The sequence below is a fragment of the Dermacentor variabilis genome, unplaced genomic scaffold (genome assembly GCF_050947875.1).
Source record: "Dermacentor variabilis isolate Ectoservices unplaced genomic scaffold, ASM5094787v1 scaffold_13, whole genome shotgun sequence".
Lineage (NCBI taxonomy): Eukaryota > Metazoa > Arthropoda > Arachnida > Ixodida > Ixodidae > Dermacentor > Dermacentor variabilis.
This window is the reverse complement of record NW_027460291.1, coordinates 42,775,191-42,802,617: the sequence shown is the minus strand read 5'-3', so window position 1 is coordinate 42,802,617 and position 27,427 is coordinate 42,775,191. Positions and strand designations below refer to the sequence as shown.

Genomic DNA, 27,427 nt, shown 5'->3' with positions numbered 1-27,427 from the left:
TACGTAGTAGGCCTAGCGTCACCGCGTTGATAGCGATCGGCAGGAGCTGCGAAGTTATCGGTGCTGTGATTGTGTGTTCGTGTTGCTGACAATGAAATCTCCTGGCCTCGTGTTATAAAGAAGCGACACCAGTTTTCGCTCAAAGAAAAAGTTGACATTTTGACGCAGCGTAATGCTGGAAGAAAGCAAGTCGACCTGTGCAGGGAGCGTGATATTCTCCCGTCAGCAATGGCAACGATGCTGAAGCATCGGGAAAAGATCATGAAATTGCATCGAGAGCCACAGCTGGCTCACTGAAGAAAACGCTTGAGGCTTGGCAACTACCAGAACGTTCACGACGCCGTCCTCACGTGGTTTAAGGATGCCAGACAAAACAATGTGCCCTTGTCAGGTGCAATCATTCGAGAGAAGGCGCTACAGTTCGCGGCCGCCTTGGACACCTCCGGTTTCGATGCAAGTGCCGGATGGCTTTACCGCTTTCGGCAAAGGAATGGCATTGCGCGGGAGGTTGCTTGTGGCGAAAAACAGGCAGCAGATATGCTGAGGGTGCGGTTGCCTGGCAGAACGAGTGCTTTCGAGAGATCATCGAGCCTTTCTCTCCAGACGACGTTTTCAACGGCGATGAAACGGCGTCCTTTTATCAGTTGTTGCCTGATGAAACAATGAACTTCAAAGGTGACAGGCGCAAGGCGGGAAAGAAATCGCGTCTCCGCGTATGGGTTCTTTTCTGCTTCAACTCCACAGGCACGGAAAAACTCAAGCCGCTAGTTGTTGGCAAGTCTGCTAAGCCGTGCTGCTTGAAAAACGTTTTCTCGTCGCCTTACGACCACCGAGCCAACAAAAAAGCGTGGATGACGCGAGAATTGTTTACTTAGTTGCTGCTGCAGCTCGACAACACAATGAAGGAGAAAGACAGAAAAATTATCCTCATCATTGACAATTGCTCGACGCATATCGTGAACGTGCGATCGAGCAAAGTGCAACTTGAATTTATGCCCCCGAATTGTACTTTTTTACTTCAACTTTTGGAGCAGGGCATCATCAGATGTGTGACGGCCGAATTTCGAAAGCGTCTTGTCCAGCGCCTCCTGATCAATATTCGACTGAGGCTGCCCACGAAGGTAAACATCCGTCAAGCTGCAGAAATGCTTACAGGGTCGTGGTGGAACGTGAAGGCAAGCACGATCAGCAACTGCTGGCAAAGACAGGCCTTTTAAAGGCTTCACCTACGCCACCAGACTGCGAGGACACGGAGGAGCTCAACCCAGAACTGTGGAATGAGCTTACCGAGTCGAGACCGCGGTGACCTTCGATGATTACATTGACAGCGACAGCGCGGCGGCTACATCCGCGGAGCTTACCAACGAAGACATCGTGAATGAAGTGCGTGAGCAAGTAGATTGCAGTAGTGATGAAGACAATGCCGAAACTGGATCAATACATGAAGAAGAGATTGTTTCCAGCTCAGATGTTTTAGTTTTTCTAGAAAAGGCGTGATCATTCCTCTGGCCCCGTAAAGATGTCCCCGATGACGTTCAGAGGAAGGTCGAGGATGTGGAGGCGTTCGTCCTGCAGTACTTGCTGTCTACTCGCCTGAAGATTACAGACTTCTTCAAGCAATAAATTGTAGTTAAATTGTTCCCAGCGTTCTCGTTTATTATTTACGTAGGAACACGCGCATCTGCTGCAAAGGTATGTAATTTTCGTTGTTGCGTTACATTACTGACATGAAAACATTGGTATTTCAGTACTACGATAATTAAAATTAACGAATTAAATTTGGTGGTCCCGCGAAGTTCGTCGTAACGACTCGACTGCAATAAACAGCATTGTCGAACATGTTGGCACCATGGGTCCCGTATCAGCGTGAATTCTCGCGAGGGCTACGCTCTCGCTGATCGCCATGTAACTATTAAAATTTGGTTTGGATTATTCTAAACTCCACCGATACGTTATTAACGAGCGCATAGCACTTCCAATTTCTGAGATCCTTTGGCGATTCAGGCGCCTGTATATGCCATAACGAGTCGGGTCCGCATAGAAGTGACAAGATGCTTGCTAATCGAATGTATTTTCTTGAATACGTTAACCACATGACACCAAACGGTGCCCCGTCTTCTTACGTCTTCCTTACGTTTGTGTTTCTTTACGTTAAACTAAAAGTCTTGTTGTGACGTGCACTGTAAGGTCCCGGAAAGCTGCTTCCGTTTAACGTAAGTAATGCGGACAAACGCTATCTTAGAAGTGTCTCATAACTGGCGCCGGCGCGTAACATTGCCAACCCTTCTGTGTTCGAAACGAGGAAGCGTTGTGCGCAGAGGGCGCACATGTTGACACACGTGGCTTTATCTCGGTATTTCACTGTCTGCAGATTTGGAGCGTTCCGCGCTACCTTTATGCACTGACTGCCGTCGAGCAAACTCGCGCTAGCGAGAAACTCAGCACATCCTGCATGACAACCCAGACACGGAATAGCACCAAGAAAACTGCTCTACAACCGCCTGAAACCCGCGTAGAAATCAGCACTGCCAAAGAGTGCTCACCAATTGAGGCCAGTGCGCCAAAAAGACGGACTGTAGACTCACGAAAATGATACCAGCTTTTGTTTTGTCATGTGTTGCTTGCGCGTGAGCGTAGCACGAGAGTGTTGCTGGTCAATTTCTGCCCACCAACTTCACAGTTACTATTTCGATTTCATAACGAGATGCCCAGCCGGGCGCTCTTGGTAGGGTTGGTAGCGTGGGTGTCTATTTGTTCGGCAGTAGTAGCTCTTCGCTGCATACTGACGAAGAATGCGGAGGAAGAGCGCCACGGTTTCGGCGACCACCTTGCAACGATGCCTCATAATTATGCACGCGTTGTTCGTTTTTTCGCAATACAGATTTTGCATCAAAAAGAAATGAAAGCAGCGCCAACGTGGCATTATTGCAGAACAGTTTCTAGGTGCGGCGGACATTCTTTGCCGCTAATGATGTCAGCTTCACAAGACTAATAAACCAAAATTGATTAATTAACTTTTTTTATTAGTCCCTTGGGGACAGCTGTCTACATGGCAAATTTGGAGGCAGTCACATTTTCGTGCACACCTACTTTTTTAGAGATCTCGAAAATGGCGCCTGATTCGAGGTATTCATCATCGAATTTCCCAATTCAATCGAGGCAATATCACGACTGAGCGCGTCCCGCTGCACATCAGGCGCCGGCCGTAAAGCATGGGGCGAAGTTTGAACGATAGCATGGCCGCCGCAAAGCCTGGCCCGATGCACACACGAACCTTCTTGCCTGGCAAAGCGGGAAGTAGCTGCGGCGACTGGCCGAGACGTTCGGTTTCCGACTTCCTCGCGCTTGTCGTCACGGGACGCCTTGGTCTGACACGATAGAGCGGCCGCCTTTTCTGCGCTGCCGCGGCGCTCGGTTTCGATAATGCCTGGATTTGCTGTTGAAACTCATTGACAAAACATCTCGAATTAGGTGCGACTTTCAAGATATTGAACAAAATGATGGTGCATTAAAGTGTGACTATACCATCAGATTCGCCGTTTTAGCAGCTGCTCTTAAGCAATAATTAAAAAGGTAATACATTTTTGGCAATTAGTGTTCTGACTCTCACGTTATTAGCCGCAAGGTATGTGCACCTCGGCTACGTACTCGTCAGCAAAAATTCTATGGTCGCTGCGTTGGTAGCCTTATAAAAAGTCTGTATTGCCTAAAAAAAAAGAGAAAAAAAAACCTTCTATACAAACATGCCAGCGACTGAAGGTTCATTCTACGACAAACGTTAAAATGACCATTACCGATTTCCACAGAAGAAATCATGGTATTAACAATATCTCAAGAGCGACATAACCAAGATATTCAACTCAATTTTCTTTTCATTTTCATTTCCCACTGGAGAACAGTGCGTAGTAAAAAAGAATAAAAAGGTATGAAGATAATTTTTCTCCAGATGACCATAAAACTGTTACAGTGTCTTCTAGAAGGATGAGGCTTCGAAATTAACTAAGCTTAATGGGCATTTGCGTTAGGTTCTGTGTGTTTGTAATCGGAGGAAAAAGCGTAATTTGACGGGCATTAGAGATTTTTTATAAAATTGTTTATTGATTTCCTATATTGATAATGAACAACTTGATATTCTCGCCCAATTTCCAAACAATGAACTCAAAGTGGTTTCGTGCTCTGTTAAATTAAAATTTGCGCGAAAAAAATTTTGAGCATGATAAAATTTCAATTGAGCCGTGTGTTCAGCCATAAATTGCCCATTGAAGTGGTGCATACAAAATTATGCAACGTAATGCGATTGATATATGAGCACAATAATATTTCATTCAGTACATTTGATCGGAGTCAGTTTTGTTTTAAGCAAGAAAAAAGTTTTTTTTTTTTTTTTTTTGATGTTGGGTGCACCCCACCACTTGGCTCGGTCCGCCGACATTGCCCCGCACTATGTCTTTACTGCACTGCACGCAGCAAACCCGCCCCGGAGGCTCAGCGGCGACGGTCTTGCACTGCTAAGCACGAGGTCGCGGGATCAAGTCCTGGTCGCGGCAGCCGCATTTCGATGGAGGCGGAATGCAAAAACGCGCGTGTCCCGTGCATTCGGAGCACGTTAAAAATTCCCTGGTTGCCAAAATTAATCCGGAGTCTCCCACTACGGCGTGGCTCATAATAAAATCGTGGCTTTGGCACGCAACACCCGCATATTTAAATTCCCTGCACGCAGTCGCTTGTCCACAGCTGATATAGCGCTGCTGCTGATTTATTGCTTGACGGTACAGGAGTCCTGTCCGGTTGCCAGGCTCACATTAGCGCAGCTACACTTAAAGATGCTTAGCCACTTGAAAGCCTTGAGTCCGCGAGTATGAAGCCAGCCCAGCGCGAACATTGCAGAGTGATGCGAGTAGGAAGTGGTGAAGCGTGCCTCTCACGGAAATGGCCTTTTCAAAACTCGGGGCGATGTCGGCTTTGCTTTCTTTCACAATGCTGGCTGAAAGCCCGATGACATCACCCTCGATATATTCTTCTGAAATAGCTGGTGGGGCGTCGTAATGTGGCCCCCGTAAGGCCTTTGAAGACTTGCCTTAGTGGATAAACGCTTAACTATTTCGCCAACGCCGTCGCAGGTGCATTTTCTATGCGACGTAGCAAAAAAATTCCATTCAGCTGTGAGGACATAAGCGTCATCGTTGTAAAAAAGACATCGTTGCTTGCAAGTCTGGCACAGTCGGTTCCCTAGAATGAGGCCCTGGGAAGGGTCAAGGTTTGCTCTTCAAGTTGCATTTACCAAGGACTCACGTCGGTTGTTGCAAGCGAGGAGAATAAATAGGTCGATGCACCACTTGGCTGCAATCAGTGAGGGGCACTTTTTCGTGTATACTTTACAGTGATGGCCACAGACTGCCGTGAGGTTCGTGCGTTTTTCTTGCATTTATAGTAGACGACGCTCTGTTTCACTCAGCTTCTGCGCACAGCTGTAATTTGCTGCCGCTTTGTGGCACCGTGTTTGTTTTAGAGAACAAGACCGAAATTCACTTCATGATATAAAGCACAACCTGTCATAAACCCACGTTTCGTCACCCAACAGAATTTCGTTGAAATGTGCACGGCGAATTGGATGCCTTTTATGTCCAATATCTATTTGCGGCTCGCAGCCTATGTATTTATTTCATTCGTGAAGAGGACGACCAAAAATACAAGAAGCTGGGAAGGCGCATTAGTACCGGGAACAAGAAGCTGTATCAGCCACCGCTCACTAAGATACAGAACACGTCTGCAATAAGGTAGCAACGTTGAGGCATTCTCTCTTTATTAACCTCCATCACCATACGCCGGAACTGCAGAATCACCTGTCTCCTTATAACGGTGTCGTGCGTGTGACTTAATGCCGATGTGTTTGGTAGGCCGTCTCTCCCAGTCCGCTACATAACGCTTAGCCCTAAATATGGTGTACTCATCGAGAGCAGGAAGGACGTGACGGAATTCACTATGAATCGCTCGTGGCGGACCACACCGTCACGTTTTTCGAACTGAAGGACGCGGTCGTACATGAGCTCTAGCACGGCACAGACGGCTATGCGCCTCAACAACTGCAAGTAAAGCAGGCACACACGTGAGAAAGAACGGAGAAGAGAGAGAGTGGTAGAGAGCGACAGAACAGAGTAGCCGAATGGGCGCGTATGGTATCGCACTGAAGCTCCCAATCGTCTTCCTACCCCAGCCTGCAATGCGACTATAGGCAAGGCCAAGGCAACCATCACGGACAGGCGCGGGAAAGCCGCGAATGGGGCGGAGGAGGAATACGCGTGTTTGGCTTCGCACTACGGAGCCAGGTCCTGTTTGTTTTACGCCCGCACCGCGATGGTCGCAAAACTGTGCTGAAAGAGCGCAGAGAGAGCGGAGGAAGAGCGCAGGAAGGTGCGCAGCCTAAATTCTGCAGAAAGAGCCGCTCTAACAGCGATGCATGACATGCTCTATCTCAGAGCAGACGCAGGAGTCGTATTCACAAAGCTCTTCTTTCCCAAGGCCTTTTTGCCATTGGCTGACCGCCTATTATAAGCTAATATGCCCAGTATCAAGGTGGGCAAAAATGTTCTATGGCGAACAATTCTAGCGTAAGACGTTTTTGTGAATTCGGGCTCAACTGTTCCACACTGGCCGCGAGCGAGTCAGGAACGTGCTGTTAGTGGCCCGCATCATCGCATCGAGATCCGTAAATAAAAACCCATATTCGGAGAAAGCTTTTGCCCTAGAATTGTTCGTGACAGCAAATTCCAGCCAATCCTAATGTTGGTCATATTATTAGTGAAGGCGACCCCAATTACAGAGAGCCCTTGCAAACGAAGAGCTTTGTGAATTTGGCGCAGTGTTCGTGCTACACTCTGTAAGAAAGCCCAGCGTAGCGTTCACCGAGAGTTCGCGAACAGCCTGTTGAATCGAATAAACGCGTTAGGAATCCGGCAGCGCAGACAGAGGCGGGAGCAATGCGAACTTCAGCTGACTGCTCGGTCGCTTCCGCCAACGCTTTTGGATTAGTGGGCACGCGCGGCGAAGGTGGTGTAAACAAAACATCACACGCTTCACCTCTTGCGTTACAGGTGGTTTCTTCAAACTCTGAGTTAGTATAAAAGGGGTTCCACCATTGGGCGATCAACTTCAATGGAAACAACGGCCGTTGCATGGCGACGGTGAGACACCAGTAGGAGAGAAAATTCCGGTAGTTGCTTTCAGGCAGGAATCGCTGGGCTGACCTGCGACCGCTATGTCTTCCAGAGTGGCCAGTTGAGAGAATTCCCAGCGGGGATTTAGGAGGAAATAAAGCGCAAGCCAAACCATAAGCAAGTCGCTATTCAACCTGTGCCTTTGAAACCTACATTTGCATTCCAAACAGGCAAACGGATTGTCACGCGTGTGTCGCCACTGGGCTTCGGCACGGAGACATAGCGGATGTTGACGTACCGACAGAACGGCGCGAACCAGTATCTTAGCCCGTAACTATGCTGTCGCGCACGACATGCTCTGACGCAAGCGGGCAAACGGCGTCAATTTCTGTGGGCGGGGGCGCGACGACGAGCGGTGGAGCCCGGTTGCACCAACCCCGATGGCAGGACATGTGCGGGGCAGAATGCGTCTTCCTGCACCAATTTCTGCGTGGCTGATCAAGTCTTTTTCGATAAAAATATTACGGGACACCACTACACGGTACGTGACTCTATTACCCGTTGATCAGGTGACTGCATTCAACGTACGCAGGTTAGCACGCACTCGGTTTGAATTTGGCGGCGGCCTCATTCTGATGGCGCGGAATGTGTCATGCCCTGACGTTAGGGTGCTCGTTTGAGAGTCACGGTATGCGTTCTTTGTTATTACGGTACCCATAATACTGCGTGTTCTCGTGGTCAGATTGCGAATTTGGGGCGCGAAACTGCGTAATTTATATTTACGCGAAAACATCCGCGCCTGAAGTTCGTGCCAGCACTGCTTTAAACAAAATCCGTGGTTGAAAACGATTTTTCACTCGTCATAACACGATTTGGCGCACTTTTCGGTTGTAACGAGCCACATGCTGACCTTAATTAACCCCCATTTTACGGTATGTTCAACGGGCTGCAATTGGCTGCCTTGTGTTTTGGTTCGAATGCTCAGCGACGTTTAAATTCAATGTAATGCAATTATTCTTTCATAACCTCCGCAAAGGCGCGCTTGTGAAGCTTCGCTTCCGTCTCTGTTTACAGGTGACGGTCAACCCGTAGTACGGCGCTGCGAAGGCAGCTTCACAACGGGCGCCTACTGGGGCAACGTGCAAGGAACGTGCGAGCGTCTTGCGTCTGACACAACCTTGAACCTCCGGAACCTCTCTCTGGCAAGTTGTGGTGGCATCACGTCACGTCTCCACGGTCCTTAGCTGAAATGTTTTGTTTTGTTTTTCCTTAATCCAACCATTCTGTGAAACATTGCATCACGCAAAAAAAGAAAAAAAAACTCTCAAGCAACCGATTTTGTACCTACATTCAGAAAATTGTTCGTTCCTTCGGTTTGGTTCCGGCGCTTAGACGGCTTAGACGTATTAGTTGCCAGCAGTCTTAGCTACCCCATAATAAATCACTGACCGCGTCTTCATGATTTTTATTTGTCATATGTAACTTGTTCTAAATTAATTATAACTTACTCCTCTTCCATTTTGATAACTGTTATCACTAAAAATGGAGCGAGTTAAAATTTTCATGAGTAATTATGAGGAACCTTTGTTGCCAGCTTCAAGGCATGCCATTGTTCTAAGCGTTCTGAAAAAAAAAAGGAGAACGAGCAAAAATGATTTTTTTTTCGATCGAGCGGAACCTTTCCTAAGTGTTAGCTTGCCTGTTCAGCTAAGAACCTTGCTAAGACTGTGGTGGTGAAGCCAACGTTTCTAGCACCACCCCCCGCCCCCCGCCCACACACACACAGACCTCCCGTGCACACACATACGCGCACGCACGCTCGTACGCATGCCCCAATGAAATAACAAAATGAAAATGAAATTCGGAACAAGGCTCCCATGGCGGAGCATAACGCTTTAACGCGTTCACCATTATCATTCATCACTATGGACGCTATGGGACGATATAACGTTCACTACGATCACAAGAATTCATATACGAATATGGAGAGACCCTGCGGTGCGCCATATTTACGGCAACACTGAGCAAGCTCTCATTTACCAATGGCACCAGAGTTTGACAGTTCCTGGAAAAAACAAAGAAGAAGAATTCAGCGAACCACATTTTTTTCTCTAAACGCGGGATACCGTATAAATTCTCTCCGTAACCAGGAGGTGGTGACGAACGCGACCATGGTTCCCACTGCCGAACGCCTCCGAGAGCTCACGGCCGACAGCGGGAGCCTGGGCGCCCAGGACGTCCTGTACGTGGCGACGACTCTCGAGAACATTGTCTCTGCCGGCGCCATCGAAGTCCAAGTAGGTAACTGGTGTCCAGCTGTGCCGTTGCCGCGTGCTCTTTGCACTAAACGCGATAGCTTAGGCAGAACGCGCTCTCCAGAGTGGTTTTGACGCACCGTCATTTTGATGGCTACTGACGCGCCACGTGCTGGAAAATCGGGGTCGGCCTGGCCCTTTCCTCGCTTAGCTTTCAATTTAAAAAAAGAAAGAAAGGAAGAAAAAAGACATTCTTAATTTCATCGTTTGGATTGGAAATAACTACTATAATTGTTGCGAATTATAATGATGAAATAGACCGGTAAATTGACGGTTACGTACATGTGATGATGATCACGGTCGCTTGTCCCTGACCGTGTTAGCACCCAATCAGGTGAACCTTCCTTATTAATAATGTTAAGTATCAAGTTATTACAATATTATGTCTTATGCACCCTATGCAGCTTTGCAGATCCCTCATAAGTATTTATATTGCTTCTTACTTGGCGACATTTACCAATGCGCGTGTCACCCGAAATTTTATTGTGACGGTACAGAATGTTGTGCCACAGTCTCGTCATGTGACTAGCGAAAGTAGTCTCCAGCGTGACAAAGGTGGTCGCCCCTCACAAGACGTCTTTCGGGCCACTTCGAACACGTATTTGTCGCACTTCACTCCGTCGGCCCGGAGGTATTCTTGCGTGAGTTAATGTTTTCAAAGGTGTATGTTTGTGTTTCTGTATCATTTTCGGGGGTTCACGTAAGCAGTATAGCGTCACGCTTTGTACCTGAGGTTCGAGTAGACAATATTAAATTGCAGCCTGACCTCTATGACCGTGAATTTGCATGATTTATACTAAAATCGAGGCGCTTCGTCATCTCGAAGATGCAGGTGCGTTGAGTATTCTGCACTTTACGGATGTTTTGATAGGTTAAAATTTTGTCAAAAAGTGCTGACGTCCAGCGAAAGCGCGCAAGCCATTTGTAACAGAGCATAAAAATGGAAGCCTTCACTGTGCGCAACTTTCCCGCGTTGCCTAGAAACACCTCAAGATGAGTACGAATCATCGAGCAACATAAATCCACGAATATCGTGGTGAACAAAATGGACTGAAAAATGTGACGGCCGGACGGACGGACGGACGGACGGTTGGGTGGGTGGGTGGGTGCATGGATGGATGGATGGATCGATCGATGGATGAATGGATAGATGGATGGATGGATGGATGGATGGATGGATGTATGGATGGATGGATGGATGGATGTCGAATGTCGATGTCCTTGCGATTAATAGCATTGATTCATTCCTACCAACACTACTGTAAAGGAAACAGTGCTATTCATGCAGGCGTTTCTCTATAGCTGCAGTAGACTTCCCGCACTTATTCTCTTGTAATCTTTGTTTTGAACTCTTTCTTTGCCTCCTACGGAACAATCCTGTCCTGGTGAGTAGTTGTGATATATTTCTTGCGGGCGAAGGGGTGGGGGGCGTGAAGACACTTAATTCTCTCAAAAGCGAATTTCGCGGAAGCTGTAGATTAACGCCGCTCACAGCAAGACCCGCGCAACCTACAACTGAGACTCGACTCTCTAAGCCATAACGGAACGAAGCGGCAGGAAGCCGTATGAACGGCGTTACCAATTCCCTGACTCCACGCGCTGGAGCTTGGTATCGAGAGTATTAATGCGCTTAAGGGTTTAAAAAGTAATTAGGAGCCCCGCGCTACTACGCTCGTTATAGCCGCTGTGTCCTTTTGAGGCGTTAAAGAGACACTGAATAGGGGAGGGGGATGTATTCAACTTTACTTTTTTTAGTAAATTGCGATTCCCTAATAGCGAAAGTGTCTTTCTTACCGTGAGAAGGGGGCGTGGTAAACCAGACAAGACAAGTGGTAACCAAGCGTGGTCGTCAACGGTCACTCCCGAACGTCCCGCACCGGGACGTCATGGGTATCGGACAGTGTCTATGCCGCGTCTAGTTTATTATTTATTGGCATAGAAAGACACCGTGGCATTATGTAAGAACGAAATACTGCGCCTAGCGTATTTCGGGAACTTTGACTGCTCAACAACATCCCAAATGCGAGAAAAAAAGCTTAGAAATCTGTGATATCACATTATCGGGCTGAGGTTTTGTTATGAATACCGGAAGGATAACTTTATTATTCGCTACCAGTAATAACCATTTTCCCCAAAGAAATGAAATATTACAGTTTTGAAAGAACGCGTTACGAGTTTATAGTAATCTACAAAGTTGCTTTTTAGTGTCCCTTTGCTTCTGCCCGACATGTTCTGGCGCATTCAGCACAAGTTTCGACAAAGCGAGGTAGAAGATGGTTGAAGGCTGTCTCGCTACTACAGTAAAAAAAAGTTTCTTCGTTAGCTTTCTATTGCGCGTGAAAGCGTACGTGTTTTACGTTGTTTTGGATTAACAGCAGGCAACATTGTTACGTTCGATTTACTTCAAGTAGGGATCTTTTTGCGTTGTTTTCTCAGATCACCGCATGCTCTAACAGCTGAGCCGTCCTTTTAGCGAAGTACTTGAAAACGAGTATTTTAAGCGAGACGTCCTAATGTTTGAAATTAAAAAATGTGGCTTACAAGGCAAACTCCATTTCTTGGCACTCAAAATTACATCCGTCGTTTTTTTTTTCTAGAGGTGTATTACTACCCTGGGTCTACTTTATTTTTCAGACAGCAACGGAGATTGCATCAACAATCAGCCACGTATTGAAGGCTGACAGCCAGGCACTTCAGCAGTCTCGTTCTGGCAACTCCACAAACAGGTACGGGGCGCCAGCAGCATGCCGTGAAGGAAACTGGTTCATGAAATGGTTGCGCGGATGTTCACTGATCTGCTGGCATGCGAATCTTGATTGTCCATACAAAACGGCCCAAGCCTAACTCAAACTGTTCGTGACCACGTAAAGGTGATCGGAGATGCATGAATTTGCACTTATACCACGTGGTTCTGTTTGTTTAGTTCAAACAGATTGTTAAAAAATTGCCAATCTTAAAACTTGTTCCGTTTTTTAGGTGAATTTGTAGAACAGGAAGGCAATACAAGCGTGTTGAAACAATGTTCATGTTTCGAAAGCAAACATAATGTAATGGACTTTCCGTTCACATTAGGGCCTATGCCACGCTGCAGAAATGAAACCGCGTAATACTGAAGTCAATTGTACTAAACAAAAATTGTGAAACTGCCGCTGTGTCGAGATAGCCTTCATCAAAATCTGCTAAAAATGCATTGGCTTCGCAGGTAATATCGCCCTGAACTTCTGGAGCGAGGCTTTTCGCAAACTTTTAAGTGAAACGCCAGCCTATGTCATATATAACAGAATTTTGGGAAGCACATTTTGAGATGGGGGGGCTATCCCTTAGATTTTTGCTAAGTGTAAGTAACTTAACTCCTAGTAGGCTTCAATTTCGCAAATTTAACATGTGTCTTAAAGTGAATAAAGAGAAATATTGATTAGTGAAAGTTCCTTATCAATTTCGCTCAACATTACGGCTTGGGTGCAAGTAATGTCGACTTCAGGTAATCTACCAGATATGTCGAGTTGTACTAATACTTAAAGCTATTTATTTCAATGTCTTCCAACTAAAATAAATAAATAACAAGATGTGTCTTTGGACTTCATTATAAGATTTAAGTCATCGCGCGAAACGAGTAAATAACCTAATAGTACGCCTTCCGGTATATCACAGTCTTTACTCAGCTATAAAGCGAAACTCTTTGTTGAGAGGAAGCTTTAGGTCGAGGCTAACTCTAATTTCGACACCTTGACAGTTCCACTAATCGGTTTTGGTCCTGCCTAACGGGGGCATATGTGCGTTTCAAATGTGAGGCACATGCGCTCTGTCTCGCTCTCTCAAACACACACGCACGAACGAACGAACGTCATATCGTCCATATCTGTCAGATATGGCACACACAAACAGACAGACAAAACAACACCCACACATAGACAAAGGCATATCTGAAATTTGAAAGAACAATGAAGGAGGCATGCGCCATGCTGCGGATGATAGAGAATAATTTCAACAGCTGCCATGCCATTATTTCACGGTTTCGTGCTGCCGCAGACACACAAGATATTTGTCGTCTAATTTTCATTATTGCAGAAACTTGGGGCTTAAACGAAAAATATGCTCTGATGAATCACTAAATCATTCTTGTTTATATTAATGCAACCACTGTTAATAAAACTTTAGCGTCTGTTCAAGGAGACTATTTATGCGTTGTACATGTGTTTGAATGAATACATGTAGCTCATGAGGTCAACATTTTCAGTCTCATACTTAAGTGAAATGTAAAAATAGGGCAAAGAAGCCGCATTGCGCAGATTAAAAAATCATCCATATCTCTCAGATATGAATAACACTCCGTGAAACCGAGATAAATTAATTTGTGAGAAAGAATAAGGCAGCATAGGAAGGTTGTTTGATGACTTGCCCCTCATTTTCTCGTTGCATTTTCTAACTTGCAATTTCTTTGTCGCGAAAAATTTCCTCCAAATTAGCAATAAGGTTTTAGTACAGCGAAAAAAAGGAGAAGGCAGCGGTGTTATTCAGATATGAATATCCGGTTTTTAGTAGAACTTTGCCTGGGGTAGGAGCAAAAGAGCTATTTAAAGCTGTAAGCAGGGAGAATACACCTCAAATGAAACAAACGGCATCAGGTGTTTGTATTATGTGCATTTATCTTTTCGCTCTATTGAAAATTGGAGGAGATGCCCTCCATCTGATCGTTTTGATAAATTGTCGATTTAAGCTTCAACCATATGTTTGTGCTCGATGTGCATTCCAGTTTTCATTATTTTGTGAACGCCTTAAGATAACAATACACGAAAAATAAATTTCAAAATGATTAAATAACACGACGCTGAACGGCTAGAAATTAAAATAAATTATTTTTCTCAGAACCCTTCTCGGGAAAGAAATTGTGCCGACCTTACGTTCAACGAACTACAATGCGCAAGTTTCATAATGGCCCCGTAAATGCTCCTGCATCATGCGTGGAACATCGTTCACACACGTGTGAAGCCTGACATTTGCACGACTTGACACAAGCGATTACGCCTTTGATTTGCGGAGCACATACCAAGAAGTATTGACGTCTTTAAAAAGGTATAAACTGCTTGAAGTGTTTCTTCTGGATCATAAAATTCAAGTGCACTATTACCATAGGCTTGCTTCCTCAGTCAAAAAGAGCAGATAACGTCCTGATCGGGTCCTTCTCGCCCATCGCTCGCTTATCGCAGAATCCTCGCAGCCATAGAGGATGCCTCTGCAGGGCTCTCCTCGGTCACCGTTGTCATCAGTGGTTCCGTGGCACTGGGCAAGGTGGATAGCGCAGAAGCTGCTCGAGGCATCGCCATTCACCTGCGAGACAATTCGAAGTACAACTTCAACGACCCGGAAAACCTGACCAGGGGCACCGACGTGGCTTTCATGCTCTCCGAAGCCAACGCGTCCATGCCGCGCCTCGCCATTGCCTTGATGCAGGACAGCGCGCTGTTCCAGGAGATGGCTCCAAGGGACAACGAATCTGAGGTCGACGGAAACGACGGAAACGCGGCTGCAGCATACGAAGTGTGCACCTCCGTACTGCAGGTCAAATACGACACGGACGACGGTGCGGCACATTCGACCAGCAACGATGCCAGATTCAGCTTCTACTTTCGGCAGGCTTGTGTAAGTGTTCTTCTAGTGCTACCCTTTCTGCATTATCATGGCGGACTATATTTTCTGGCGTAGATGGGTCGGCGGTGGGCGTGCGTTGGTCATTATATATGGGCTCTCGGGATACACATAAGTGCGATATAGATAAAGATCAACGGTGACAATATACTTAAAGACCGCCTTAGAACAAATAGAAAACAACTCATGCTTTGGTGTAGCCTCAGTTTGAAAAGAAAGCGCAAAATGTTCAAACTGACAAAATGAAAAAAAGAACGTCTCCCGCAAAGCTCATATTCTACTAATAGTATTCTGCATGTTATCAATGAGAGACCTTGCCTTTCCACAGTAGTGAGAGATCTAGCCTGAGACGATAATTCTATAATGACCAGTTCGGCTTCGATGTGAGAGAAAAGCGTCAAATCACTCAGCAGATATTTGTGTCGCATATGCGTCCCGAAATACTATGGAACGTTCTTCTTTCGAGGTGAAAAATCACTGCTGTTTTCCACTGATGCCCTTCTTGAGAATTCATGAGACCGCGAGACCAAGACATTGGAACCAGGCTAGAAAGCTTACCATTTCCAGTGCAAAAAACACTTCTAAACAGTTAGTGTGCTGCTACTGTAGCCGTCATGTTTTAATACTAAGCCTTTTTTTTGTTTTTGACATTGCAGGCACTTGTATTTTTCCCCGCAGGTCGAATCTGAAGCTTCTTGATTGTTCACTTGTGCGCCCGTAGTTCAAGAAATATCTTTAAACTCTAGCATTCTGTCATCCATGGATGCACGAATCCGTGAAATTCTGCCAATATACTCCTTTGGTATACCAAAAGAGCATTCCCTAAACTAGAAAGCTGTTTCTAAAAAAAGTGCTGATTTCTTCGCTTAGGCACCAAGAAATGCTTTGCTTCCTTGTCATCGTTCTCCGGTTATCTTTTCGTACTGGACAACACTAGGGAATCATCTGGCATATATATAATGGCAATATTGTCTTGATGGTATTTTTCAATTTTGCAGTGGGTCGCTGGCTATTCGCTACGAAAGTTTTAGGACCGGTTTTCTCTGCGGTGTCCAGACGAGCAATTGCAATCTGTCCGGTATTTCTCACGCTCTTGGATCATCACGAGAACTAAACCTGTAGTATTCAGAAGCGCTAATAGTATTTATACATGTGTTTTCTTTCTTTCTGTGAGCGGAAACTACACTTTGCTTGGTCTATTGCTTCATTAGAACCTTCCAAAACAAGGTGCCAATAAGTGGCGTTTCAGATGTGCAGACCAACTGTTATTTCTTTTTACAACGGAAGTTCAGTGCTGAGAAAAAAAGAAAATGTGTCTATGAACTGTGCAATGCCGTCATCAAATTGCCGATGAAATCTCGGCTCTAAGGAAAGGAATGCAAGAGAGGAATTTTGTAATTGAGAATAGCGGGTTTTCTAGAGGTAAAAAGTTCCCTTCCTAACAGGCCCACTGCGCTATCACCCTTGTATAAGCGGAAAACGTCAACTTTTGAAGGTTAATATCTGCAACAACTTAAGTACTTATCTTACTACGAATCGTACAGTTACGGACTAGGAAATGGGCCGACCGTATTTGTCGCAGCACTTTTGAGACCCGGCACGACCTTAACCCTTTGCGACACGCATTAGGATATAGTCATCAGAAAATTTTGAAACTGCCTGTGTGCACTCTTGATGAACAATATTTCAGTAAAAAACCATAAACAAGCCGGTACCTTAGGTACTTAATAAATTAGGTCGCGTCCTCATATGTACACACTGTGACTCAATACAACTAAGTCAGCAAAAGTCAACCGAAGGCTTTATTGCATGAAAATATTGCAGGTAGAGCGATAAAAAATTCCTCTTTGGTCATCAGCTGATCAGCCTTCTTGCTTACTTGGTGTGATATTCATAAAAACAGTCATTAGTGGCGGACAGGCACAAGAACACTTCGCACTTCCTGCACCGAACTCGTGATTTGGAATTGCATCCAGGCTTCCGGCAACGCTGTGGGAATCGTGCATCCACGTGCTGAGGCCAGTGCGCTTTACCATCCAAACGAACAGTGTTTGTAAGGAGGGGTCCACTATTATGAGGTGCTTTTGATACCCTCTGTAAGCTTTCCGCACTTGGTCGCCCTCGCTTCTTCTCCAAAGGTTTCTCGGAAACAAGCAGGCTCATGGCAGTATCGGTTTGAAACTGTAGCATGTCCATCGTGTTCTTTCGGACAAGGCCTTCAGCAGAAGCATCTCTTAAATACTGCAACCATGAGTTTGCAAGCGCAAATGAGGTGAGGTGTGAAATTACCCTTACAGGCCATTTTTTTGTCTTTGCTCTGATGTGATAGAGCGACATGATAAAATCCAACTTATCAACCCCACCCATGTGGCGATTATACTCTAGTATAGCCTGTGGGCATTCTACCTCGATGCGCTCCTTTTTCGAGGAGCTCCACCTGCTCACAGCCCTAGCTTCACCAGTGGAAACCTGTGTTGAGGCCACCGTGACCAGATTGTTGTCCTTCCATCGCACAAGGGCAACGTCTCCTTCCTCTGTCACCTTGACATCGGTGCTCCCACGCTCCTCCTTTCGCATTTCTTTTTCGCCCTTCAGCTTACAACCCAGCAGCCTGTTGCACCTGATCGTACCCGTGGCAAGGATTCCAATACCTTTTAGCTCCCTCAGAAGCAGCACGGACGTGAAGTAATTGTCAAAGAACAATTTCAGGTTGCGGTGCTGTGGGAATGACTCCACAAGTCTCATTACCACACAGCCCCCTAGACCAAGGTAGGAGAACTCCCGGTCTACTCCTGTGCCTTTGCCCTGATAGAGTTCAAAATCATGCGCCAGACCATCGGTGCTGCATCGCACAAAGATCTTCACACCAACAGGGTTTGGCTTACTTTTCACCACCTGTTTTGCTGGGACCCTTCCTGTAAATGCCACCATCTGCTCATCAATGCAGTTATGTTCAAGCTCTTCAAGCTGAAGGCACCGGGACCTAATGACATCGAGGAGCGGCCTCACCTTCCAGAACTTGTCCACACTGGATGCATCCCTTGGCTCATTCTGGTCAGTTATGTGCAATGCGCTTCGCAATTTAAAAAATCTGTTTACCGCCATTGCATCTGCAATTGCAGAAATTCGGGTACCGCTTTGCCAATACATGCGGACACGTGGGAATTTCAGGACACCCATGTAAATGAGAATTCCAAAAAACACTTTCATCTCTTGCACGGAGCACGAAAGTTCGTTTCCTGTGTTCTGCAAGGCATAAATATTTGTGTACTTCGTGAAGTCCTCGAACACTTCATCGGTGAAATACTTCATTAAATACTTTAGCGGTTCTTCTGGCGTTGATCCGCCAAGCGGGTGGTAGGTGCAGCGCGTGTCCACTGGATCGAAAGGTTTGGAGAGCCACTTGACATGCTTCACTTTTTTCGCAGGCATCTCATCACTGTCACTGAGATCACCCTCGTCGTCTGCAGGATGCATTTTAGGGTCATGCTCCTCATTCGATGCAGTTACCTGCAAACGTAAAGGCAAAATGATGCAACTGCTAACAAGAAATTTCGCTATTTGCCACTTACCGCTTGAGCTGCCTGTACATCGGCGACTTCATCGTCAGAAAGATCGGCGTCTGACACATCTCCATTCATGATGGCGTCAAAAAGCTGGTCTACTGACGAGTTCGGAGTCTTGCGTCTTGTTCTCGCATGAGTCTGGATGCCTATAAAAGGAAAAAAAGGCTCAGTAAAGCAGAAAAGCGACATTCGCCGCAGTTACAGCAGGATGAACCGGCGGCCGCCTAAACGGTGCATTTGTGACACGTTGTGTACAAATAGACACGCCATCGTAAACATGACCACCGTTTCCTAACCAGTAGTACAATAAAAAATAATTCCGTATTATTCTTATCTATAGCACTTAGTTATCAGGTCCACAGCTTTAGTTCCAGCTTAATCAACGTTTTAAATAGGCAGAAAAGATAAAGCCAAGAGCACCTACTTGACGCGCCGTAGAACGTCGAGGCGTCCATCTTGTTTTCTTGTTTTGGTAATGCATTTGGCGCGGCAATCACGAGATGGCAGCACCGTCCGGTAGAGCGGTAAATTCGAATGCGGCTCCAATGGCCCAAGTGTTGATGACGACGATAGAAGCTCGCAAAAAAGCTCGTGAAAATCGCGTGTACAATTGTACACGCCGTGTCGCAAAGGGTTAAGGCAAGAAATTAAAATCGAACGTTACAATGACTACGCCATGGTTATTTGTGCGAGCGACTACTTTCAGTGGTAAACCAGCCCTCCTACATCAAAAAACGTACCAAATTCGTATAGTTAATGGCGTAATGTGCATACTTGCGTGAACCGAAGAGGTATTCAGTGGGTAGTAGTGCTCGGCTGTAGTGAGCATATATGTGGGATATCATGCATGTTCTGAAACATTATTGGGAGATGGACACGCGGTCTAGCCGTTTGCGCAGTTTCGGGTGCTCGGCTACATAAATCGCGTTGAGTTCCATGACAGTGCGTGCACATACACACATTATGCTGCTGACTGGACACTCCGGTTCGTCCAACCACATTGGAATCCTTGCACTTGACAGAAGCTGCCGGCGATGATTGAGTTAAATGAATCAAAGCCTCACGTCTCAGCCTTAATATAGTTTTTAGAAAACCCCTTCGCACGTTCTATTTTTTTATATAAGACGTGTTTTATTCTGCACGATTACCCCCAGAGAGTCAAGGTTTATCTAAACATAACTCTTGGATTTCTGTTTTCCAGGACATCGTTCCCGATGAAATTGAATGCGTATTCTGGGATGTGAACGAAAACGACCGATTTGGTTCGTGGTCTGGCGACGGATGCGAGTACCTTGGGAACGCGCACGGATACCACCAGTGCAACTGCACACACTTGACTAGCTTCGCCGTGCTATTTGTGAGTACCAACCACAATGTCGTGGTCGTGCTTTTTCAGTACAGTTAGTATCTACTTTATATCTTCACAACAGCAGCTGAACTTTTTTGCGAAAATACCTGAATCAGGGACATGAATTCACAGCGCAATTAATATAATTCTACATCTACAGAGCTTTATGAAACTTCGAACAATTCACTGCCTCCCCACATCGACGTATTCAAATAAAGGCATATGTCCCAAAATCAGTGCCTAATGCAAAAATGGAATTGTTTTGATACCTGGATAACAAAACGTGGTTATCACAGCATAATGCAGCGACTATAACTAATGACTCTATCGAAAATAAATGCACCCTATTAGTGCCTATGTAGGTGCTGCGAATATTGATTTGAAGTAAAAAGTTATGTTTCCAATAATATTCAATCAATGAGCAGCGGAGCTCTCTTGACCTATTGAACTATCAACCGGCTTCTCAAAAACGTGCTTTATTATTTTGTCTCTGCCAAAGTCTGCCAAAAATGTATTGTTCTGTTACATGTGCAGTTTATTTTTATCAGGATCACTGCTGATAATTACTACATGTTTGCAGAAATACGACAAAAGCCGGAGCGGAAGAAATGTGCACGATGCTATTCTCAGCTACCTGACCTTAATCGGAGTAGCCGTGTCAGGCTTAGGCCTGTTCATGGTGGTTCTCACATACATTTTTTTCAAGTAAGTAGCAAACTCTAAAAATTGTTGGTGATGTGTGCCTTAACGTTGAATGCTGGAGGTTATGAGGTGCCACCTGCATTTATGCTTTTTCGTCGGCTATTACGTCCTTCTCAGGTTGAACTGCAGTTATAAACGAAGTAGTACATTTGTGGTTATACGCCTGTAATAAGAAACAAAAAACAAAAACACGCTTGTCTTCAAGTTACTTCGGAATTAATTGTATTTGCAGAGTAGATAGACACTATTCTTTATTTCAGTGTTGGCCAGCATCTGAAGCACCTTTGATATAATACTCTATTGCATTACCAGCATAAACATAATAAATTAAAGGTACAGAGCATTAATTTGTCTAAGGACATCAAAAAATTGAACCGCTGAAAGTATGGTGTGCCAAGCTGTACAGACGCACTCCATTGAATATATCGATGTCAGATGAACTGGTATTGTAGAGTTGCTGCAGCTGTGAGATGAGGCAAGATAGAGGGAACCTGCTGGTTTTGAATGACGGAACCCGAAACTGCAACGATGCTAGTAACCCAGAACAGTCAATGAGCTCGCGCACGGTTTTTGTGAAGTTTGTTAAGCGTGAGTCTCCGTGTCATGCAAAGAGGGCATGCATAAGTCAAGTAGCAGGCTTGAGTGCTCATAGTACCACCGTCGGCGAACTATTCTATGTAACCTGACTTGCAAGTACATGCAGGGCTATACGTTTACTGCCATGCTAATAAAAAAGCGCAACGACGCAATGCAAGATGCGAGGCGTTGAATTAGAGGAGCCAGCGCCCGCTTTGTATAAGCCATGTAGATATATGTTGTTCGTTCTTCTTATAGTTCTGGTTGCGTCGCGGTGCCTGCATAATATATAGAACGGGAGAGTGACCATGGCGCTAGTTGTGCTGTAAATTTCTCAATAGAGAGAGAAACTGTTTTGCCCAACCCATGCACCATATATGCGACCGCTAGTTTGTGCCAGTGGACCTCTACTTGACGACTCGGTGACAGTACTGACTATGCTAGTTTTCTTCTTGACAGCAAACACTCGCCAAAGTTTGAAAAAAAAAACGGAGTTTATGACGTTTCGAGTCCCCTACGGTTATTTTGTTCACATAAAAGCGAGACCCGTTGGGCCGTGCCTTATATACATATTAGGTAGCGCAGCGATCTGGTGTATAGCTCTGGTAGATTTCCAACTGTCCGCTTTAATGTGAGAGGCGTCGACTGGTTTAATGATTCAAAAGAAGGCGGGATGATAGTGAGCTTTCCGTGTTGATGACAGTCGCAGAATTCCAGTCAATGTTCTGACCCGTGTTAAGGTGATGTTCAGCTAGCGCGTTGGCGGTGGTGTGTCCCTTAGCTACATCATTTTCGTGCTGCTGTCGTCTGAAGTTGCCTGTTTATCCGATGTAAGATGCGCGGCAGTCTTGACAAGCTATTGTATATATCACTCCAGGGTGACGTTCACGTTCAAATGGGTCTTTCACGCGTACGAGCTGGCTTCGCAATTTGTATGATGGCATGTGTGCGACTTGTATGTCATGATTCTTGAAAAGTCTTTGCCAGGGTTTCCCTTAGGTCGGGAACATAGGGAATGGGTGCATTTTCCAAACGATGAGTCAGTTTGGTTCTGGGAGGCTCTGTGGAGCGGCGTTCCTGCTAACGTAGAAGTTGGCGAGGGTAGCCATTACTTGCGAGATCATTTTTAAAGCGAAGAATTCTTTGCCTCTTCATTCGACTTTCCCACTGCTGTTGCGGCTGCTGCAGCTGCTGCTGCTGTCGCGCACAGCGCGTCGGAGGGTGGTTCAGAGAGTGTATATAGATGACAGCGCGAGTACGAGAGAAAAGGCGACGAGAGAAACTCGTTTTCACCCCACGACGTTGAATGTGCACAGTACCCTCTGGAGCTCCCTGGCTGTTGCCCCATTAGCCGCTTTACAGCTGTCATTATCTGTGACTCCCCTCAGAAGCATTGAAGAAACTGCAGTGCTTCCCTTTCTACTAACGTGCCATGGTAGAAGGGACGCATATAGAACTGTAGAGAGGAGAAGAAGGAGAGGGAGAAGAGGCAGTTCCAATATAAGAGAGGGGGGAGGTCAGGTGAGAAGGCAAGGAAACTCCACTACTGTACGACAGCGGTTGCGGGGAACCAGGATAAGCTTAAGTTCAAGGTACGGTACAGTACATTGCTGCCATTTCTGAAAAATAAGCACCATGCAAATATGTCAAGGAGGCAAATTACGCAGGGCATGCAGAAGCAGAGCCGCATTGATTAAAGTGCTCCGCAGGGTACAGGAAACACTACGGAAGCGGCCGACCGTCGAATCAACACTTCTGTGGCCGCCGCATTAGCTTAGCGGCTATGGCATTGCTAGAGGTCGTGGATTTGATCCCAATCACGGCAGCCGCCTTTAAACGGGGGTGAAATAGAAAATGCCCGTGCAATTAGATTTAGGGACACATTAAAGAACATCACAGTGTCAAAATTAATCCGGAGTCCACAACTACGGCTTGACTCATAATCGAAGTGCGATTTTGGCATAATCCAATTCAAGTTTAATACTTCTGCCATGGTGGGATGCGCCATGTGAGGCAATGGCAATGCTCAACAATCTCAGAGCTTATGAAACATGGTGCGCAACAACGCCTCAAGCAAACACCTCTCCCTCTGTGTTCTGTGTACTACGCAGACAAACAGCAGTGACACACGCAAGGTAACGTATAACATCAACATACTACTCTCGTGTTAGCCTAAACGCTGAAGAAATTAAGCTTTGGCCGTCAAAATCACCGCTCATTATCGTCAATCAAAGTATCCAGCACGGAAGGCTTCGCTTACATCGATTCCCACAGTGCGTGGAATATGCATAATTTTTTGTTTGCTTTTTTGAAATCCCGCCGTCAGTGCGGACGCGTCTGAGGAAAGACGGGACACTCTCCTGAACAAAGAAGCCGCCACAGAGGGTTTGTGCCCCTTGGAATAAATCGAGGCAAAGCTGAGGTAGTTGCCAGAATGTGTGGGCCTACTATATACATTTAGTAAAGCAATGAACGGTGCCAGTTGGCGGACGTTCATGATTGTATTGCGCTTCGTGTCTGCAACTTACGCAACGTACGTCCGCGTCTTGTTCCTTATGTTCGTCAGTGTAACATCAAACGCATACAGTTGAGTTGAGTTGTCGAGTTGAGTGGTTGTAGGCTACTGGTGGGATTAGCCTTGCAGTAGCTGCCGGCAATTGCTCCACCGTAGCGACACTTAAAATACATAAATCATATAAATCAGAAACAGACCTCACAACTGCACATAATCACTCCTAAGGTCACCATGTGGAGGCCAAATCCGTGTCCTGCAGTTAATTTAAAAGAAGGCGAGAAACCTCCTTCCTATCCAACTGGTTCCCGCGCGGGAAAACAATGTCCTGAAGAGAAATGAGGGGAATTCCTGTCTTCTTGAGGGACCCGAATAACACACTCCTTTCCGCGTTATACAGAGTACAGCACATAAGGTAATGTTCTGTCACCGCACACACCACAAGTTGAACATAATGGAGACAGCGGCAGGCCAGTCTTATACATCCACGCAGGGGTACGAGCAGAGCCCGTGCGAATGCGGAGCAGTAAAGTGGCTTGGTTTCTTTTGAGACCCTTGGTCACACATGGCTTGTGAGGTGAGCTCCACAAAGAGCTGAAGTGGCACGACACCGCTTCTCTGAAGAGTCTCTTGTCCTCTTGAGGCACGTTTCTCAAAAGATTCACAGACAGCGCTCTATGGGCGAGGCTGTCCGCCATCTCGTTGCCTATGATACCTATGTGCGAGGGCACCCATTGGAATCTTATGGAGAAGCCTTTGATGTGGAGATTGCGCGCCGAGCGTAGGGAACTTAGACATAAGGTATCAGTAGGGAACCCGTGTTCTAACCTTTGAAGAGCGGATTTCGAATCTGTAATAGTTACAACAGGTTGAGGCGTACAAAACCGTAGCTTCTTTAGAGCTGCCTCAATGGCAACGCTTTCGGCCGTTGTGGAGGACACGACTGCAGTGAAGCGAACCGACCAATCGTACTTCAAAGAGGGAATGTGAAAAGCAGCTGCACTAGATCCTCTGACCTTGTCCACAGAGCCATCAGTAAAAATTTGAAGATGACGTGCATTTTCAGTTTCGAGATGTTCCAGTACGACCGAACGCGTTGCCGCCAAAGGAGAACTCCGCTTAGCACGAACGTGAGGAATTGTCAACCAACAATCGAAGCTCGCGAAAGACCAAGGTGGTTTCAACCTGTTAGTTCGACCTCTAGCGTCAAGACCCAGGTAATCAAGAGTATTAACGGCCAAGTACGCTCGGGACTCAGATCTTTTTCGAAGGCTCTGTGGAAGGGCTCGCCCGGCTATTGTCTGTTTTAGGCGGCCAATTTGCATCAATAACCTTTGTGAAGCGACTAGGCTAAGAGGTCTCGATAGAGACTCATAAAGTACTGCATTGTTAGGAGCAGTCTGCGGAACGCCAAGAGTCCTCCTTAGGCCCTTTCTGTGCAAAACCTGAAGTCATTCCAGCTGTGATATCGATGGGGAAATTAAAGGGAGCTGATACATTATTCGACTCGTCACTAGTGCATCGTGCAACCTGATCATTGAAGAAGGGTGATTTCCCCATTGCTCAGTTGCAACTCTACGGATCACATTGAGACGCAGAGATAGTGATGTCACAATAGAGTCCACGGCTCGTCGCCACTGTAGACGGTAGTCAATTATGACGCCCAAAAAGCGCTTGTGCTTGAATTGACGAAGGCAAGATTGATCAAGGTCTATCTTCAGCCACGCATACCGTCTTTCTCTACCTGGAAACATGATGAAGCCAGATTTTTCCACCGAGAGAGTCAACCCAACACCTTGAAGGTAATTTTGAACTGAAAGTAATGCCTGTCGAGCTATCAGAGCTAAACGCTTGTGTTGATATTCGCTTAACAAAATACAAATGTCGTCCGAGCAACAACTGATGCGGAAGAAGGACGACAGATCCTTGAAGACGACCTTCAACAGGCTTAACTCTGCCATTCGACGCCATACGAACAAGCTCTGTAGGTCGCAGTGGGTGTCCTTCTGCGCTAGCTTGACTGTTTTTTCACCGATGACGAGAATTTGGTGAGTCATTGGTAGCCTTGCTGGTGATTCTCGTCCTAGTAAGCCTTTTGAAGCGCTTGCACTGCTCAAGCAGAAACCTCTCGCGTGCTTGGCAGAAGAATTTGCACAAGCATTTGTACGTGCAAGCTCAGGAATTCATCCATGTGCTCTGCCTGCAACATCTACGTCTGTTATGGACGCCCCGTTCACACTTCGAGAGCTACAGACAGCACTCAGCAGCCTGCGGCGTCGATGTGCACCAGGTCCTGGCGGCATTGCCAACCAGATGATGCAGAATCTACCTCTAGAACACCGGAAGATGCTCCTAAGCTATCTCAATCGAGTATAGGAGACTGGCGACGTTCTTCCTTCATGGAAGGTGGCTTGTGTTGTCCCAGTGCTGAAGCCCGGCAAAGAAATGACAGACTTGGCCTCGTATCGTCCTGTATCACTGACATCGTGTGTGGGTAAGCTCATGGAGAATCTGGCAAGTAAGCGTTTATCATGGTGGCTTGAAGATAGAAGGGCTCTGCCAACATGCATAACTGGATTCCGCACAGGTTTAAGCGGGCAAGATAGCGTCTTGGACTTGATAAGCCACACTGAACAACAGAGAGCTTTCGGCCTCGCAACACTAGCTATTTTCCTCGAAGTATCAAAGGCTTATGATAGCGTCCTTCAGAGCTCAATACTAAGTAGCTTGCCGGCCATAGGCGTACAGGGCCATCATCTGCGATGATCGTAAAATTCAAGTGCGATTAGGAAGTACCATAAGCACCGAAAGGGCGGTATCGCGAGGTGTACCTAAGGGAAGTGTTCTTTCCCCGACGCTGTTTAATGTTGTAATGGCTGGTCTTCCCGCTGAAGTGCAAAAACATTGCAGGCATATCCATATGTCGATATATGCAAACGCAATACAATCATAATGTTCCTTTATACACTTGTAGAGCAGCCTCCGGAAGATCGTTGTACAAAGACGTCAAGGAAGGCAATCCGTCCGTTGCTTTCTTCTTCAACCGTGAATATGATGGACTGTTCAATACATTTCAGGTGGTCCAGGAACGGTTGCACTTCTGACTTGTTCTTCACGTAGAAATAGTCGTCTACGTAATGAAGGAAGGTTTTTGGAGGCCGCGTGCAGGTCGCTTTGCCAGTCCACGCTTCTCGCACTAAATCGGACACGTGGAAATCTACCAGAAATATACACCAGGTCGCTGCGCCATGTACTACGTATATAAGGCACGGCCCAACCTGTCTCGCTTTTATGTGAACAAGAGACCCTTAGGGGACTCGAAACGTCATAAACTCCGTTTTTCTTTTCAAACTTTGGCGAGCGTTTGTTTGCTGTCAAGAAGAAAATGTACACCTCTCGCCAGACGGTGTTCCGTCGAACCCTGGACTATACTATGCTAGTTGCAGTGGTGGGGATGATGATGACCGTAGGTTGATCTGGTCGTGCAATAATTTTCAAAAATCACAACAACGGCTTCATCACCTTTTATATACACTGATTAAACGCGAAAAGATGATTCCGCATTATGGAAAAGAGACGGGTAGTATACAAGCATCAGAAATCTGTAC

General features: G+C 46.1%; 1 protein-coding gene across 1 annotated transcript in view; it reads left to right on the top strand.

Moving 5' to 3' along the window:
- Nucleotides 1-27,427, top strand: part of LOC142566758 (uncharacterized) — a 170,737-nt gene that overhangs the window by 113,439 nt on the left and 29,871 nt on the right. Inside the window, exons 20-25 of the mRNA XM_075677648.1 lie at nt 8,229-8,353; nt 9,302-9,451; nt 12,104-12,195; nt 14,677-15,109; nt 19,883-20,038; nt 20,610-20,734. Of these exons, the coding sequence (XP_075533763.1) occupies nt 8,229-8,353; nt 9,302-9,451; nt 12,104-12,195; nt 14,677-15,109; nt 19,883-20,038; nt 20,610-20,734 (1,081 nt within the window). The remainder of the gene's footprint in view (nt 1-8,228; nt 8,354-9,301; nt 9,452-12,103; nt 12,196-14,676; nt 15,110-19,882; nt 20,039-20,609; nt 20,735-27,427) is intronic.